At 67.6% G+C, this 17584-nt stretch overlaps 1 protein-coding gene across 2 annotated transcripts in view; it reads right to left on the minus strand.

Annotated features, from left to right (window-relative positions):
* CAD (carbamoyl-phosphate synthetase 2, aspartate transcarbamylase, and dihydroorotase) overlaps positions 1-13253 on the minus strand; it is a 35641-nt gene extending 22388 nt beyond the window's left edge. The window contains exons 1-13 of one of the 2 annotated variants that reach the window (XM_065400290.1): positions 13172-13253; positions 11062-11201; positions 10095-10224; positions 9275-9417; positions 7672-7813; positions 7032-7203; positions 5179-5364; positions 4587-4699; positions 3859-4001; positions 2117-2248; positions 1692-1925; positions 1015-1236; positions 68-256 (exon numbers count right to left, since the gene is read on the minus strand). In XM_065400290.1, the coding sequence (XP_065256362.1) occupies positions 68-256; positions 1015-1236; positions 1692-1925; positions 2117-2248; positions 3859-4001; positions 4587-4699; positions 5179-5364; positions 7032-7203; positions 7672-7813; positions 9275-9417; positions 10095-10224; positions 11062-11201; positions 13172-13253 (2028 nt within the window). The remainder of the gene's footprint in view (positions 1-67; positions 257-1014; positions 1237-1691; positions 1926-2116; positions 2249-3858; positions 4002-4586; positions 4700-5178; positions 5365-7031; positions 7204-7671; positions 7814-9274; positions 9418-10094; positions 10225-11061; positions 11202-13171) is intronic. The other variant, XM_065400291.1, reaches the window with a different exon arrangement.
* Between the last annotated feature and the right edge of the window lie 4331 nt (positions 13254-17584).

Genomic DNA, 17584 nt, shown 5'->3' on the forward strand with positions numbered 1-17584 from the left:
AGGCGGGGCTGTCCCAGAGTCCCAGGCCCCATGCGACGCATGCTGGGGCCCGCTGGCCGGCTCTCACCTGCTCCGACTCGGGGTTCAGCGCGTACTGGATGTTGCACTCGCCCACGATGCCCAGGTGCCGGACCACTTTGATGGCCGTGTGGCGTAGCATGTTGTACTCCCGGTCGTTCAGCGTCTGGCTGGGGGCCACCACGATGGACTCGCCCGTGTGAATGCCCAGCGGGTCCAGGTTCTCCATGTTACAGACCTGCCGGGGGGAGCGGTTCACCCCACTGCCCCTTGCTGCAGGGAGGGAGGCCACCCAGCCCGGCCTAGACTGGCGCAGAGACGCGGGGCCCCGGCCCCAGGCTGCTCTCCACAGGCCGCTGGCTGCGGGGCGCGAGGGGGGAGCAGCCGAGTGCATTCTGCGGGCTTTGCCTCCCTCTGATGCCCACGGCCCCAGCACGCTGGGCATGGGGGGCACTGCAAGGGGCGGGGCAGGCTCCCCAGCCCAGGGGCCCCCGCTGGGCGCATTAGGGACACGCCAGCCCCTCCCCCCTGAGGACAGGCTCGGGGGCTGGAGTCAGAGCCAGGCCACAGGCCAGCACGCAACTCCCGCCCAGCCTCCTGGGGGCGCCGGAGCTGGCAGACACCCAGCCCCCAGCACACGCATGAGGCCGGGGAGCCCAATGGGGGTGGGGCCCCTTCCGTCTGCACCCTACACCCGGCCCAGCTCACCAGCCTGGAGGAAGGTCTCCCTGCCCCTCCCTAGAGCAATCCTCTCCCTTGGTTCCCCCTGGGCACCCCCCTGCCCGGGTGCCCCCGCTCCCCCTGCCCCGGGCACCGCCCAACTCCCTCCCCACAGCAGGTCCCCCTGCCCGGGTGCCCCCAAACCCCCTGCCCCCCCCACCCCCTTCCCTGGGCACTCCCCAACTCCCCCTGCCCGGGTGCCCCCAAACCCCCTGCCCGCCCACCCCCCTCCCCACGGCAGCTCCCCCTGCCCGGTGCCCCCGCTCCCCTCCTTACGGTGATGCAGTTGTCGTAGGCGTCCCGCACCACCTCGTACTCAATCTCCTTCCAGCCCTTCAGGGACTTGTCCACCAGCACCTGGGAGGTGTGCGCGAAGGCCTGGCTCACCAGCGCTGTCAGCTCCTCCCGGCTGTTGGCGAAGCCGGAGCCCAGACCCCCGAGGGCGTAGGCTGAGCGCACCAGCACCGGGTAGCCCAGCCTCGAGGCCGCGGCCTGAGCCTGCCAGGACCAGACCAAGGAGTCAGAGGGGCCGACTGGCAGCAGGGCTAGGACTGCACCGTGGGGGAGCAAGGGGCAGCAGAGAACAGAGGCAGCACTGCAGGGGGCTGGGGGAGCAAGGGGCACTGGGGATGGGGAGCAGTGAGGGTGGGGGCTGTGCTGCAGGGGGAGCAGGGGGAAGTGCCGTGGGGGAATGGGGGAGCGGGTGGCAGTATGGGGGGGCAGGGGGGCTGTGAGTCGGCTCAGCTGGACTCGCTGGGCAGAGCTCACGGGGTGAGGCAGGAGCCCAGGGGCTCGGAGGCGTTGGGGCGCCAGCCCCGAAGGGACAGGGGGACCCCCGGGGGGCTGCCTCACTGAGGGACTGTCTGAAAGCTGGAGCACAGCAGGGATCCTGGGGATCCCCAACAACCTGCTCCGAGGAGGGGCCCCCCATTGTCTGTCGTCCCCCCCCGTACCTGCTCCAGGGAGGAGGCCGCCTCGCTGGGCGCCACGTGCTCGTCGATCTCCTCCATCTTCTCCACGAAGACCTTGCGATCCTCCGTCATCTCGATGGAGGCCATGGGCGTGCCCAGCACCCGCACCCGGTACCGGGCCAGCACCCCGCCCTGGGTCAGCGCCACCCCGCAGTTCAGCGCCGTCTGGCCCCCGAAGGTCAGCAGGATGCCGTCCGGCCGCTCATTCTTTATCACCTGGGCGCAAGGGAGGGGCTGGGACTGGGGGCCCGGCCCAGAGCCAGCATCCCCTCCAGCCCCCGGGGGAGGGGCTGGGACTCGGGGAGCCCCGGACTCCTGGCCACACCCTGCGCCCCACAGGGCAGCTCCCATCAGCCCCAGGCCAGTGCACAGGTCCCCCCACGGCCTCGCCCCAGGCTGGGGCTCACCTGCGTGACGTACTCCAGCGTGAGGGGCAGGAAGTACACCTTGTCGGCCAGCCCCTTGGAGGTCTGCACCGTGGCGATGTTGGGGTTGATCAGCACCGTCTGGATGTTCTCCTCTTTCAGCGCCTTGATGGCCTGGCCGGGGGGGGAAGAGAGCACCGTGACAGCCCATAGTGTCCCTCCCCCCGTATCCCTCTGCCCCTTCACGCCAACCCTCTGCCCCATATCCCTCCGCCACCCTCTGCCCCTTCACGCCAACCCTCTGCCCCGTATCCCTCCACCACCCTCTGTCCCTTCACCCAACCTTCCCCTCATATCCCACCGCCACCCTGTGCCCCTTCGCCCAACCCTCCGTCCCGTATCCCTCCGCCACCCTCTGCCCCTTCGCCCAACCCTCCGTCCCGTATCCCTCCGCCTCCCTCTGCCCCTTCGCACCAGCCCTCCTGTCCCCATATCCCTCCACCACCCTCTGCCCCTTCGCCCAACCCTCTGTCCCATATCCCTCCGTCACCCTCTGCCCCTTTGCCCAACCCTCTGCCACCCTCTGCCCCTTCGCCCAACCCTCTGCCCATATCCCTCCGCCTCCCTCTGCCCCTTCGCACCAGCCCTTCTGTCCCCATACCCCTCCACCACCCTCTCCCCCCTTTGCACTAACCCCATGACACACCGTACCTCAAAATAACACCCTCTAACCCCCATGTTCACCACTTGTATATAGTTATGTGTTGTACAAAGTCTGCCTTGTGAGGTGTCATTTGAGAAATCCTGCTCTGTTGAGCGTCATTGCCCTGCTAATACGTGGGTATCGTCTATGAAGGGGTGAAAATCTGCTCTGTCACTGACCCGGGTGGTGAGTCTGGGGCAGACACTGACTAGCGCCTCACATACAACAAAGGGACTGAGCGCAGGTGCTGAGGGACTGAGCTGCTCAGAGAGTCACCAGCAGGGGAGTTGTAAACAAGAAATTGACAGTTCCCCTGAAGGACACTTGGCAGCTCCCGCAGGCCACGGGACAGCCTGGCCCTATGACCCAGCAGAGACTTTTCCAGGACAAAGGGTCGGAGAATAAACAGGGGGAAATCGAACTCGGCCCAGGCCGTGGGACCCCCTGAAAGGCAAAGAGCGAACGCTGAACTGGGGCGACGGGTCCCGGGCCTGTGAAACGTATCGCAGCATACGGCGCAGCAGCTGGTTCTGCTCTTCCAATGACCAGCCTTGGCAAAGTGTAAGAATTAGATGGCAGATCTCTGTTATTTCTGTGTAACTACTTCTGCCTTCTCGGGCCACAGTGCTTGTAATCACTGCCCTGCGTCAGGCCCTCGTCCATACGCTTGGTTCAGCGTGTGAGCAGGGGACTAGCCAGCGCCCTTTGGCGGAGCGAGAGCCGGGGAAGGCACACATTGCTGGGGTGCAAGGCTGGGGGTTCGTGGGAGTCTCCCCGGATACAGGTCGCGAGTGGCACTTCGCTGGGGAGTCTATCCATGCAGACGGCTCGAGAGCAGAGCCTGGAGGGGCTGCTGGTGGCTAGCAGAGCTGTTCTGCAGCCAGCCTGGGCTAGGGGGTTAAGGGGACACAGCAGCTCCACAGTCTAGCTTGTACCTGGGGGGTGTCACCACCCCCACACCCCCTTTGCACTAACCCCTCTACTCTCATACCCCTCTGCAGCCCGTCCCTGCCCCACCTCTCAGCGCCCCAGGCCCAAGCGAGGCCGAGGTCCAGGGGCTGGGAGCACCCAGAGGATTCACCTGTGAGCCGGAGTAGTCGAACTCTCCGGCCTGCCCTATGGAGAGGCCCCCGGAGCCCAGGATAAGCACTTTGCGAGGCCGGGCTACGTCCCCGTCCGCCGGGGGCTCCTTGTAGGCCAGCCCCTCCCGCAGCCTCTCACGCACTGGGGAGAAAAGCCAGGCCCGGCCGCCGTTAGCCTGGCCACTGGATCAGGAGCATCCTCAGCATGGCCAAGGCTCAGGCCACGCTCCCGCTGCGGACACCCAGCTAGGGCAGCACCCGGCCTCACGCCCGGCTCTCCTCCCTGCTGGCATCACCACAGCCCCTGATGGTGCCACCCAGGGGGGCAGACACGCCGCAACCTGAGACTGGTGCTCCTGACGAGGCGGAGAGGCCAGGAACCTCCATGGAGCGGGGTCTGGCTCCCCAGGGCAAGCAGCCCAGGGGGGCATCCGGTGCCTTTGCCACGGCATCACGAGGGGCTCAGAGAGACGTTCCCTAGAGGTGCCCACGTGACCCCAGTCACATCCAGGGGCCCCTCATCTGGAGCCTGCCCTTGCCTCAGAGGATGATGGCATGGCACAGTAGCACCCATGGGGGCAGGGCCCTCCCCCCGCTGCTCAGACACGAACCACCAGAGACTGGCTGAGTCTCCTCCCAGGGCACAGCCCGTGGGCCAGCACCCAGCTCAGCGTGCCGAGGGCACTGACCGGCCACAGCCGCCCCCAGGGCCAGGCCAAGCTCCCACCTGTTCTGCAGTTCTGGCTGCCGGCGCTCAGGTCCCGCACAGTCTCCAGGAAGATGTCAAAGAGGCCCACGAGGTCTGTGGGGCCGGCCCGGTGCTCTGGGTGAAACTGAACGCTGCAAGGGAGTAGGAGAGCCAGCCCGGGTCAGACATGCCCTGCCACGCCCGCCCCCACCAGCTCGTGTCAGACGTGCACACACACACACACACCCCCGGCCCGTGCCGGACACGCAGCGCTCCCCCACCCAACCCCCGCCAGCCCGGGTCAGACACACACCACTCACCGCTTCCCCCCTCCCGCCCGGGTCAGACACGCCCCGCCACGCCCCCCTTCCCCCTCCCCCCCCGTGCCAGACACACACTGCTCCCCTCCCCCCCAGCCAGACCAGTCAGACACCCCCCCCCCCCCCCGCCCATGCCAGACAGGCACTGCCCCACCCTTGCTAAGACCCTGCCAGGCAGCACCAGACTCAGGGCACCTCAAGCCCTGCCACAACCAGCCCCCTCTGCTCCCTGATATCGCTGGGGGGCCATCCAGGCACAGCTGATCCCGACACCTTCCCCTGGGGCACCCAGGACCCCCCCGCGCTCCCACCTGAAGAAGGGCTGGGTGTGGTGCACCAGGCCCTCGTTGGAGTGGTCGTTGGCGTTGGTGAAGAGCACGGCCCAGCCCGGGGGCAGGCTGCCCGGCTCCACCGCGAAGCCGTGGTTCTGCGAGGTGATGAAGCAGCGCTGGGAGTCCTCGTGGATGCAGGGCTGGTTGTGGCCTCGGTTCCCGTACCTGGGGGCGGGAGGGGAGGGGTCAGCGAGGGCCCAGGCCCCACCGGGAGCTGCAGAGACGCGGCCCCAGCCCTGGGGAGCTTGCGACTAGCTAGTGACAGCCCCCTGCCCTGGGGAATGGGCAGCTCACCCGAGGCTCTGCCCAGGGAGTGGGGGGCCCAATGGAGCAGGCTCAGGGGAGACGGGAGCAGCGAACAACAGGCCTCCCCCGCCCCCTGCTGAGTGACCCCACGGGCTGGGCGCAGCGTCCGGGGAGACAAGAGAGGGCACTCCACGCCAGAGCTTGGTGCTGCGCCGACTCTCCCCCGGCTGTGTGATTTGATCAGGATGCTCTATTCCTACATCCAGGGCATTGATAGAGCTGTGACACCAAACCGGCCCCAGAACAGACGCCGTGGAACCCCACGCGAGACCCCCCTGCCATCCCACACCGTTCCATTCGCAGGGACTCGCTTCTTGGGCCTTCGACCAGCTCTGAACATAAGAGTGGCCCTACTGGGTCAGACCAAAGGTCCATCTAGCCCAGTATCTGTCTGCCGACAGTGGCCAATGCCAGGTGCCCCAGAGGGAATGAACCGAACAGGCAATGATCAAGTGATCTCTCTCCAGCCATCCATTTCCACCCCCTGACAAACAGAGGCTAGGGACACCATTCCTTACCCATCCTGGCTAATAGCCATTAATGGACTTAACCTCCATGAATGTATCTAGTTCTCTTTTAAACCCTGTTATAGTCCTAGCCTTCACAACCTCCTCAGGCAAGGAGTTCCACAAGTTGACTGTGAGCTGCATGAAGAACTTCCTTTTATTTGTTTTAAACCTGCTGCCTATTAATTTCATTTGATGACCCCTAGTTCTTATATTATGGGAATAAGTAAATAATTTTTCCTTATTCACTTTCTCCACATCACTCATGATTTTATATACCCCTATCATATCCTCCCTTAGTCTCTTTTCCAAGCTGAAGCGTCCTAGCCTCTTTAATCTCTCCTCATATGGGACCCGTTCCAAACCCCTAATCATTTTAGTTGCCCTTCTCTGAACCTTTCTAGTGCCAGTATATCTTTTTTGAGGTGAGGAGACCACATCTGTACACGGTATTCAAGATGTGGGTGTACCATGGATTTATATAAGGGCAATAATATATTTTCAGTCTTATTCTCTGTCCCTTTTTGAATGATTCCTAACATCCTGTTTGCTTTTTTGACTGCCGCTGCACACTGCGTGGACATCTTCAGAGAACTATCCACGATGACTCCAAGATCCCTTTCCTGATCTGTTGTAGCTAAATTAGCCCCCATCATATTGTATGTATAGTTGGGGTTATTTTTTCCAATGTGCATTACTTTACATTTATCCACATTACATTTCATTTGCCATTTTGTTGCCCAATCACTTAGTTTTGTGAGATCTTTTTGAAGTTCATCACAGTCTGCTTTGGTCTTAACTATCTTGAGCCGTTTAGTATCATCTGCAAACTTTGCCACCTCACTGTTTACCCCTTTCTCCAGATCATTTAGGAGTAAGTTGAACTCTGCATCCACGTAACGCAGCTCTGCCGAGCCCGCCTGGCTCCAGCAGCCCCCAGCCAGCAGGGGAGCTCCATGCTGGGCGTGCAGTGGGGTGGGGGGAGGGCTGCCTGCGGTGCCCAACCCCCTGCACACTCACTTCATCTTGTAGGTCTGGGCGCCGATGGCCAGTGCGAGCAGCTGGTGCCCCAGGCAGATCCCGAAGACGGGCTTGGGCTGGGGCTCGGCCAGCAGCCGGCGCAGGTTGGCGATGGTCTTCGAGCACGAGAGCGGGTCCCCGGGCCCATTGCTGATGAACAGCCCGTCAAACTCTGCAGGGACAGGACGGGTCAGCAGCAGGGCGGCACCCATAATCCCCCCCCAGCCTTCCCCATTACGGCCACCCCCGCCTTCCCCCACCTCTGCCCCTCCAGGACACCCCCGCCTCCCCGATATCCCCGCCCCGGGGCACCCTCGCCTCCCCGATATCCCCGCCCCCGGGCACCCCCACCTCCCCCCACCCCTGCCCCTCCGGGGCGCCCTCGCCTTCCCCCAACCCCGCCTCCCCGGGGTGCCCCTGCCTTCCCCCGTGGCGCCCCAGCCCCCGCGGCACCCCTGCATCTGCCACCTGTGCCAGCAGCCCCCCGCACCGGGCACCCTGCCAGCACCAGGGGCCCTACCCTCAGCCATCCCCAGCACCCCACGCGTGCCGGGCACACTGCCCCGGTACCCCGCACTGGATACGACACCCTCAGCTGCTCCCACTGATGGGCCCCAGCCCCCCCACCAGAGCCCCTCACCTGCGCTGTCCAGGGGGTGGTCCCAGGGCACCACGGTCACAGCCGCCCCCCGCTGGCACAGGCACCGGATCTGGTTGTACTTCAGGCCACAATCCACAGCCGTGATCCTGACCGAGCCGCCGGGGTTGAACACTCTGGGCTCCTGCGGGGAGAAGGGACAAACGAGGCCAGTGCCAGGCCAGCCAAGAGCCCCACAGCAACCGCTGCCCGCGCGGCTCCCTGCCCCACCCTGGAGCTGAGGGGAGAAGGGGACGGGGTTAGGGGAGGAGCCCGGTGTCACAGATCCACGGGACAGGTGCTACGCCCCAACTTGGGAACAGTCTCTTGTGGGACCCCCTCAATGGGCCAGAGCCCCAGGGGTCCCCCACTTCCTGAGGGTCGGCCCTGCAGCCTCACTGCCTCCAGCCCCCGGCTTCGCAGCAGGAGCTGAGCCCGCGTGAACCAGACGTCTGGGAGAGACCTGCCCACTCCTCAGGGACACGCAGCCTGGACTTGCAGCGACACCGCCCGGCCCTTTGCAAGCCGAGCAGGGTTAATTCGTCACCCGGAAGCAGCATCGGCAGGTCTCAGGTTGGCCCGGAGAAATGAAGGTTAAAGCCAGTCCATTCTGGTCCAGCCAGAGCCACCCACCAGCCAAGCTGGAGTGACTCCGCTTGGGGATCCGTCTCTCCCTCAGACACCTACTTCAGTGCCCGCTTCCTCTGGCATCCCCCTCTGCAGTCCCTGCCGGGCCTGGTCTGCACTAGGAACGTCCCTGGGCCGAGCGGCGTCTCTCGGGGCGTGGAAACCCAGACACGCAGCTCTGCCACCCCCGCAGACAGTGAAAGGCTTCCCCTGTCGGCCTCCCTCCCTCCCAGCACTGGTTTGCAATGGTGCCCGGGCCAGACTCAGAAGGGCCTTGGCCCCAGACCGGGGCCCTGCCCCACACAGACCCCACCCCCGCTCAGCCTCTTCCATGGCCCCGCCCACTCCACCACCATCCCCCCCATTCCACCCCCGCACCCTGCAAGCGGCAGGCAGGGCCTAGGGAAAAGCGGGGGGCAGGGCCTCGGGGCAGCAGAGGGAGGGGACCGAGACCCACAAAAGGTCAATCCAGCCCGGCTCCCACCTGTCGGGGCGGTGGGTTGCCCAGACCGAGGGGGAAGCTCTCCTCTGAGGTGGCACAGACACGCCCTCAGCCCTCCTGGGGGGGCCTCTGCTCAGGCGCCCGCTGGGGACGGGGGGCAGGGGGACCTTCCTCCAGGGCCCTGCATGTCCAGGTCGCCTGCAGCACGTTCCAGCTGTTCCTTACAGACCCCATTCGCCACGGCCCGGCCAGCCAGGCGACACCCCCCCCTCGCGTCCTGCACGGCCCCGGGAGCCAACGGGACCCACCCCCACCCCCCCCAAACTCTTCCTGCCCGAGCGCCATACCTGGGCCCACGGCCGGTCCCCGCGCAGGCCAGCCCCGAGCGAGGCCAGCAAACGTTACAGAAAACCGCAGGGGGGAAAGTCCTTGGCTCCTACACCAGACACCCCCTGTCCCCCAGGCTGGGCTCAGCCCTGCCCCCACCCACCTATCGCCTGCCCCCAGCCAGCCCCATGCCCCAAGACCCAGCCCTACCTTCACGGACACCTCCTGCACCAGGTGCCGCTTGTTGGGGTCCTCGAAGGGCAAGTTCCTCTCTTGGGCCCCGTCCGGCACCAGCCTGCCCAGCAGCGTCCCCTTCTCCCGGATCCGCTTTGTCAGGGCCCTGGTGTCCACCCCTGGCAGGGATCCCAGTGTGAGCGCCAGATCCCTGCCCAGCGCCAGCCCGGCACCCAGCCTCGCCCCTGCCCCAGCCTGGAGCCCCCGCCCCGGCCTTGCCCCTGCCCCCTCCCCCAACCCTCCTCCCCAGCCTGGAGACCCTGCCCCCTCCCCCAGCCTCGCCCCTCCCCCATCCCTCCTCCCCAGCCTGGAGCCCCTGCCCCCTCCCCCAGCCTCGCCCCTGCCCCCAGCCTGGAGCCCCCTGCCCCCTCCCCCAGCCTCGCCCCTTCCCCCAGCCTGGAGCCCCCGCCCCGGCCTTGCCCCTGCCCCCTCCCCCAACCCTCCTCCCCAGCCTGGAGACCCTGCCCCCTCCCCCAGCCTCGCCCCTCCCCCCTCCCCCAACCCTCCTCCCCAGCCTGGAGCCCCTGCCCCCTCCCCCAGCCTCGCCCCTTCCCCCAGCCTGGAGCCCCTGCCCCCTCCCCCAGCCTCGCCCCTGCCTTGTCCCTGCCCCCTCCCCCAACCCTCCTCCCCAGCCTGGAGCCCCTGCCCCCTCCCCCAGCCTCGCCCCTCCCCTCAGTCTCCCTCCTGCCCCAACCCAGAGCCCCTGCCCCCTCACCATCCACACCCACCCCAAAGCCCCCATCTCACCCCCTTCCCAGCCCCCAGCCTCCCCACCCGCTCAGCCCCCGCGCCCCACCTTCCAGCCCGGGAATGTTCTGCTCCTTCAGCCACTGGTCCAGCGAGCGCACAGCGCTCCAGTGGCTGGAGATCTGCGAGCACTCGCCCACGATCAGCGCCGACACGTGGATCTTGCTGGACTCGAACCACTGCGGGCACAGAGAGGGGTGAGCCGGGCAGGTGCCAGGGCGAGCTCCGTGGGACCCCAGCCAATGCCCAAGCATGCAGGGGGCTGCCCCCACGGGTCCCACTCCCACCTCCCAGGGACCCCCAGGCTGGGCCATCAGCGGGAGCGAGTGCCCCGGGGAGGGAGAAGACAGCTCCCACCCGCCCGCCCCTGCACTGGCCATGGCAGCCTCTGGGAACCCCTGTCCAGGCCTGGTGCCTTACGGAGATGCAGGCCGGCCCCAGCCCCCTGCCAGAGGGCACTCTGGGTGCGGGGCTGCCCCGGGCCAGTGTTCTGTCTCGCTGGCCTCATGGGAGACGGGCAGGGCCCTGCTGTTGCTCCCTAGCTGCCTGGCAGACGGCGCCCAAGGCAAAGGGTGCCAAGGCAAACAGCTGTGGGCAGGGACTTGGGCTGCCTGAGGCGGCACATTCCAGGCAGACACCTCACAGGATACGGCACGGCCGTTCCCCGGGGCCCCGGCCGTTCCCTGGGGAGCAGGCAGCTCTGTGCCCCGAGTGCCCACAAGCCCCACCCGCCGGGCTCAGGGGCCCCAGCATCTCTCCCCCGCTAGCCACCTCTGTCTGTCCTGGGAGAGTCTGGGGCCTCGCCAGCCACAGCCCCACCACTCAGCGCAGAGGAAATCGCCTGTGCAGGTCCACGGAGCCCCCGTGGGAATCAGGACTGGTCTTCCCAGGGTCTCTGGGCGCAGCTCCCACCTGCTGCCCGGCCCTCAGCGACTTTCACTCTCCCCGCAGCTTCGTCCGGGCGCCTGCAGCGGCCCCCAGGTGCCAACCACCCCCACCCCCGGCCCTGCGCTCACCCTGCTGAGGCCGTACTGGTCAGGCTCATCCCGCGGGACACCATAGTTCCCAATCAGAGGGTAGGTCAGCACCAGGATCTGGGATTTGTAGGAAGGGTCTGTCAAGGCTTCGGGGTAACCCACCATGCCAGTCTGGAAGACTACAGCCCGGGGCAGAAGGAGAAACAGCACTCAGCACAACGCGGCTCTGCCAGGCCCCGGAGCACGGCACCGCCCCCGCCCCCCCCCCAGCGGCACTGGCCCAGCGCGGCTCTGCCAGGCCCCGGAGCACAGCACCGCCCCCCCCGCCAGCATTGACACAGCCCAGCTCTGCCAGGCCCCGGAGCACGGCACCGCCCCCCCAGCAGCATTGACACAGCCCCGGCACCGCCCCCCCCAACAGCACTGGCCCAGCGCGGCTCGGCCAGGCCCCGGAGCACGGCACCGCACTCCCCGGCAGCACTGGCCCAGCGCGGCTCGGCCAGGCCCCGGATCACGGCACCGCACGCCCCGGCAGCACTGGCCCAGCGCGGCTCTGCCAGGCCCCGGAGCACGGCACCGCACTCCCCGGCAGCACTGGCCCAGCGCGGCTCGGCCAGGCCCCGGAGCACGGCACCGCACTCCCCGGCAGCACTGGCCCAGCGCGGCTCGGCCAGGCCCCGGATCACGGCACCGCACGCCCCGGCAGCACTGGCCCAGCGCGGCTCTGCCAGGCCCCGGAGCACGGCACCGCACTCCCCGGCAGCACTGGCCCAGCGCGGCTCGGCCAGGCCCCGGATCACGGCACCGCACTCCCCGGCAGCACTGGCCCAGCGCGGCTCTGCCAGGCCCCGGAGCACGGCACCGCACGCCCCAGCCATGGGCACTCCCTGCCCTCCCTCACAGAGAGGGCGCTGCTGGTCCGTAGACTGGTGTATCAGCACCGGGGGCCAGGGAGCTCAGCCAGCACTACAGGGCTGGTGATAACTTCCTGGCACCTGGGGTAGGGGCCGGGCCTCCGATTACCTGCCCCACAGAGATGCACACGGTGCAGAGGGAAAGCTCAACACAGGGTCTAGAGCCCGTGGCAAAGGACGCGCCCCCAACGGCTGGAGGATGCTGCCAAAGGCTGAGGCCGGGTACCAGGGACCCCCTGCCCTGGGCTCTACAGCTGCCCCTCCGCTGGGCACCAGCCCCAGGCACGGGGCACCCCCCACACCCCACCTGGGGAGGAGAGAGACCGGGCCCCGCTGGGCACACTGCAGAGCTGGTGGGAGCAGTGCAGGTCTGGGCACAGAGATCAGACAGAGCCCTTCCCATCCCCCGCCCCCCATTCCCTTCCCATCCCCTACCCCCCGCCCCCCAGGGCCTGCCCCCCAGTCCCTTCCCCCCCCATCCCCCGCCCCCCATTCCCTTCCCCCCCCATCCCCCGCCCCCCATTCCCTTCCCATCCCCCGCCCCCCCGAGCCTGCTTCCCATCCCCTTCCCCCCCAGGGCCTGCCCTCCATTCCCTCCCCATCCCCCGCCCCCCATTCCCTTCCCAGCCCCCCAGTTCCTTCCCCCCCAGAGCCTGCTCCCCATCCCCTTCCCCCCCCAGGGCCTGCCCTCCATTCCCTCCCCATCCCCCGCCCCCCATTCCCTTCCCATCCCCCGCCCCCCCGAGCCTGCTTCCCATCCCCTTCCCCCCCAGGGCCTGCCCTCCATTCCCTCCCCATCCCCCGCCCCCCATTCCCTTCCCAGCCCCCCAGTTCCTTCCCCCCCAGAGCCTGCTCCCCATCCCCTTCCCCCCCAGGGCCTGCCCTCCATTCCCTCCCCATCCCCCGCCCCCCATTCCCTTCCCATCCCTGCCCCCCAGTTCCTTCCCCCACCCCAGAGCCTGCTCCCCATCCCCTTCCCCCCCAGGGCCTGCCCTCCATTCCCTCCCCATCCCCTTCCCATCCCTGCCACCCAGTTCCTTCCCCCCCCATAGCCTGCTCCCCATCCCCTTCCCCCCCAGGGCCTGCCCCCCATTCCCTTCCCCCCCCGAGCCTGCCCTCCATTCCCTCCCCATCCCCTGCCCCTCATTCCCTTCCCATCCCCCGCCGGGACTCCCCCAGGGCCTGCCCCCCGTCCCGTTCCCCCCCGGGCTTCGCCAGGCCCCCGCCGCACTCACCCACTTCCCCGGCGGCGGAGCGCGCGGCCCCGAAGGGGCGGCCCCGGATCACGGCCCCGTCCTGCAGCACCAGGCAGCCCATGGCGGGCCGGGCACGTGGGGCGCGGAGCGGGGACTGCGCCGGCCTGCGCGGGAGGAGCCGGATGCGGGCTAGGCGGGCCGAGCCCGAGCGAGCCCCGCCCCTGCTGCGAGCCCGCCCCGAGCGAGCCCCGTCCCCTGCTCCGAGCTCCCGAGCCCGCCCCGAGCGAGCCCCGCCCCCTGTTCCGAGCTCCCGAGCGAGCCCCGCCCCCTTGCTCCGAGCTCCCGAGCCCGCCCCAAGCGAGCCCCGCCCCCTGTTCCGAGCTCCCGAGCGAGCCCCGCCCCCTTGCTCCGAGCTCCGAGCGAGCCCGCCCCCTGCTCCGAGCCCGCCCCGCTCCCCGCTCCGAGCTCCCGAGCCCGCCCCGAGCGAGCCCCGCCCCCTGCTCCGAGCCCGCCCCGCTCCCCGCTCCGAGCTCCCGAGCCCGCCCCGAGCGAGCCCCGCCCCCTGCTCCGAGCCCGCCCCCGCTCCCCGCTCCGAGCTCCCGAGCCCGCCCCGAGCGAGCCCCGCCCCCTGTTCCGAGCTCCCGAGCGAGCCCCCGCCCCCTTGCTCCGAGCTCCCGAGCCCGCCCCGAGCGAGCCCCCGCCCCTGCTCCGAGCCCGCCCCGCCCCCCGCTCCGAGCATGCCCTGGCGGGCACGGCGGATCCCCGGACCCCGGGAGGGGGCGGGCGGGAGTCTCGCAGGGCCCGCGGGCGAGGCCGGGCCTGCTTTGCCAGGGCCCGGTGGTGCCGGGGGGAGCTGGCGGGCCCCGTGCTCCTGCCTTGGAGCTCGCCGGGGGCGCAGCGGCTCCCCAGCACTGCGGGGGGCGGGAGCTACAGAAACCAGCCGGGCTGATTCGCGGCCCCCCAATTCCCCGTGTGCTTCAGCAGCGCAGCGCAGCCCTGCGCCTCCTCCCCCCCCCCCAGCCTGGGGCCGCGCAGCCCTGCGCCTCCTCTCCCCCCACCCCAGCCTGGGGCCGCGCAGCCCTGCGCCTCCTCCTCCCCCCCCACCCCAGCCTGGGGCCGCGCAGACCCTGCGCCTCCTCCCCCCCCACCCCAGCCTGGGGCCGCGCAGCCCTGCGCCTCCTCCCCCCCCCCACCCCAGCCTGGGGCCGCGCAGCCCTGCGCCTCCTCCTCCCCCCCCACCCCAGCCTGGGGCCGCGCAGCCCTGCGCCTCCTCCCCCCCCACCCCCAGCCTGGGGCCGCGCAGCCTGCGCCTCTTCCCCCCCCCCCCCCCCCCAGCCTGGGGCCCGCAGCCTGCGCCTCCTCCCCCCGAGGCCACGCAGCCCTGCCGCCTCCCCCCCCCCCCGGGGCCCACGCAGCCTGCGCCTCCTCCCCCCCCACCCCAGCCTGGGGGCCACGCAGCCCTGCGCCTCCTTCCCCCACCCCAGCCTGGGGCCGCGCAGCCCTGTGCCTCTTTCCCCCCCCACCCAAGCCTGGGGCCACGCAGCCTGCGCCCTCCTTCCCCCCCGGGCCACGCAGCCCTGCGCCGCCTCCCCCCACCCCACCCCAGCCTGGGGCCACGCAGCCTGCGCCGCCTCTTCCCCCCCCCCCCGGGCCATGCAGCCCTGGGCCGCCTCCCCCCCCCACCCCAGCCTGGGGCCACGCAGCCCTGCGCCTCCCCCACCCCCGCCTGGGGCCGCGCAGCCCTGCGTCTCCTCCCCCCCCCCCCCACCCCAGCCTGCGGCCACGCAGCCTGCGCCTCCTCTCCCCCCCACCCCAGCCTGGGGCCACGCAGCCCTGCGCCTCCTCCACCCCAGCCTGGGGCCGCGCAGCCCTGCGCCTCTTTCCCCCCCCCACACCCCAGCCTGGGGGCCACGCAGCCTGCGCCTCCTCCCGCCCGGGCCACGCAGCCCTGCGCCTCCCCCCCACCCCAGCCTGGGGCCACGCAGCCTTCGCCGCCTCCTCCCCCCCCCCCCCGGGGCCACGCAGCCCTGCGCCGCCTCCCCCCCCACCCCAGCCTGGGGCCACGCAGCCCTGCGCCTCCCCCACCCCAGCCTGGGGCCACGCAGCCTGCGCCTCCCCCACCCCAGCCTGAGGCCGCACGCCGCCTCCTTCCCCCCCCCCCCCCCGGGGCCACGCAGCCCTGCGCCGCCTCCCCCCCACCCCAGCCTGGGGCCACGCAGCCTGCGCCTCCTCCCTCCCCCAACTTTCTACTCAAACCAAACACCCCTGCCCCGCCTCAATCCATTCCCCCCCCCATTGCTTGCTCTCCGCACCCTCACTACTTACTCACTTATTTTCACCCGGCTGGCTCAGGGGGTTGGCGTGTGGGGGCGAGGCTCGGCTGGGGATGCAGGCTCTGGGGTGCGGCCAGGGATGAGGGGTTCGGGGTGCAGGAGGGGGCTCCAGCCTGGGGCAGTCTGTGTCCCCGGCAGGACAAAGGCCCGTCTGGGGCCAGTGCATTACATCATCTCCCAGAGCCCTCGGGCTGGAAGGGCCCCCGAGGGGCCATCTGCTCCTGTCCCCCCGCACTGAGGCTGGAGTAAGGATCGTCTTGACCAGCCCTGACAGGGGTTTGTCCAGCGACCGAGATTCCACAGCCTCCTGGGCAATTTATCCTAGTGCTTAACCACCTGGACAGAATGTCCAACCTAGACCGCCCTTGCTGCAATTTAAGCCCATTGCTTCTTGTCCTGTCCTCAGTGGTTAAGGAGAACAATTTATCACCCTCCTCTTTATAATAATGTAACCCCACACCTCCTGGGTCTGCTACCGCCTTAGCTAAGGGTATGTGTCTTTAGCTCATGCAGTAGCGCAGGGGTCGGCAACCTTCAACAGTGCTGTGCCGAGTCTTCATTTATGCACTCTGATTTAAGGTTTCGCGGGCCAGTCATACATGTTAACATTTTTAGAAGGTCTCTTTCTATAAGTCTATAATATATAAACTAAACTATTGTTGTATCTAAAGTAAATAAGGTTTTTTAAATGTTTAAGAAGCTTCATTTAAAATTAAATTAAAATGCAGAGCCCCCGGACCGGTGGCCAGACCCGGCAGTGTGAGTGCCACTGAAAATCAGCTGCGTGCCGCAGGTTGCCTACCCCTGCAGTAGCGGCTCATGCATTTAGCTCCCGAGGTCCTAGGTTCAATCCCACCCACTGGCATCTGTTGGCACTACAAAAACCTTTTTACACACTTTAAATCTATCATGCTGTCATGGAGTAAGGGGGAGTCAGGGCCCCGCACCCCTCTTCCTGAGATTGACTGTGACTCTCAACCAGCCAGTAAAACAGAAGGTTTATTAGATGACAGGAATACAGTCTCAAGCAGAGCGTGTAGGTACGACCAGAACCCCTCAATTAGGCCCTTCTGGGAGGTTCAGGGAGCTTAGACCCCAGCTTGGGGTTCCCTGCGTTGCACCACCCAGCCTAGCCCTCCGAAGACCAAACTCCTTTCTTCCCTAGCAGCTCCTCCCTCCTTTGTTCAGTTTCCCAGGCAGAAGGTGTTACTTCTCCCAACCCCCCTCCTGGCTCAGGTTACAGCTCAGGTAGCTTCCTTCCAGGGAAGTCTCCCATCCCCGATGCAACCCCCCCCTGCAACATTCCCAGGTCAAATCTGCCCCGCTCCCTGCTCCGTCACATCTCTCCCCCCTTCGAGACTGAACTGAGCGGGGTCACTTTGACCAGTGACCCGGGGAAGTTCAGGGCCCCCTCTCCGGGACAACGCATCCGCTATCAGGTTGGCACTTCCCTTCACATGGACCACGTCCATGTCATAATCCTGCAGGAGCAGGCTTCACCTCAGGAGCTTGGCGTTGGCTCCTTTCATTTGGTGCACCCAGGTTAGGGGAGAGTGGTCGGTGTGCACGGTGAAGTGTCGCCCAAAGAGATATGGCTCTAGTTTCTTGAGGGCCCACACCATGGCCAGGCATTCCTTCTCGATAGCCGCGTAGTTCTGCTCCCGAGGTAGCAACTTCTTGCTCAGGTACACGATGGGGTGTTTCTCCCCCTTTTCATCCTCCTGCATTAACACCGCCCCCAGTTCCGTGTCTGAGGCATCGGTGAACACCATAAAGGGCTTGTCAAAGTCGGGGTTTGCTAGAACTGGGCCACTGACCAGAGCCTCCTTCAGCGCCCGGAGAGCCTCCTGGCACTCCTCGGTCCAGACCACCTTGTCTGGCTTTCCCTTCTTGCACAGCTCAGTGATGGGGGCGGCTATGGAGCTAAAGTGGGGCACAAAGCTTCGATAGTATCCCGCCATCCCAATAAAGGCTTGGACCTGCTTTTGGTTTGCGGGGCGGGCCAGTCTCTGATCACCTCCACTTTGGCCGGTTCTGGCTTTAGGCAGCCGCTCCCCACCCGGTGGCCTAGGTAGGATACCTTAGCCATCCCCACCTTGCACTTCTCCGGTTTTACGGT

Source organism: Emys orbicularis, chromosome 3, assembly GCF_028017835.1.
Source record: "Emys orbicularis isolate rEmyOrb1 chromosome 3, rEmyOrb1.hap1, whole genome shotgun sequence".
Classification (NCBI taxonomy): Eukaryota; Metazoa; Chordata; order Testudines; family Emydidae; genus Emys; species Emys orbicularis.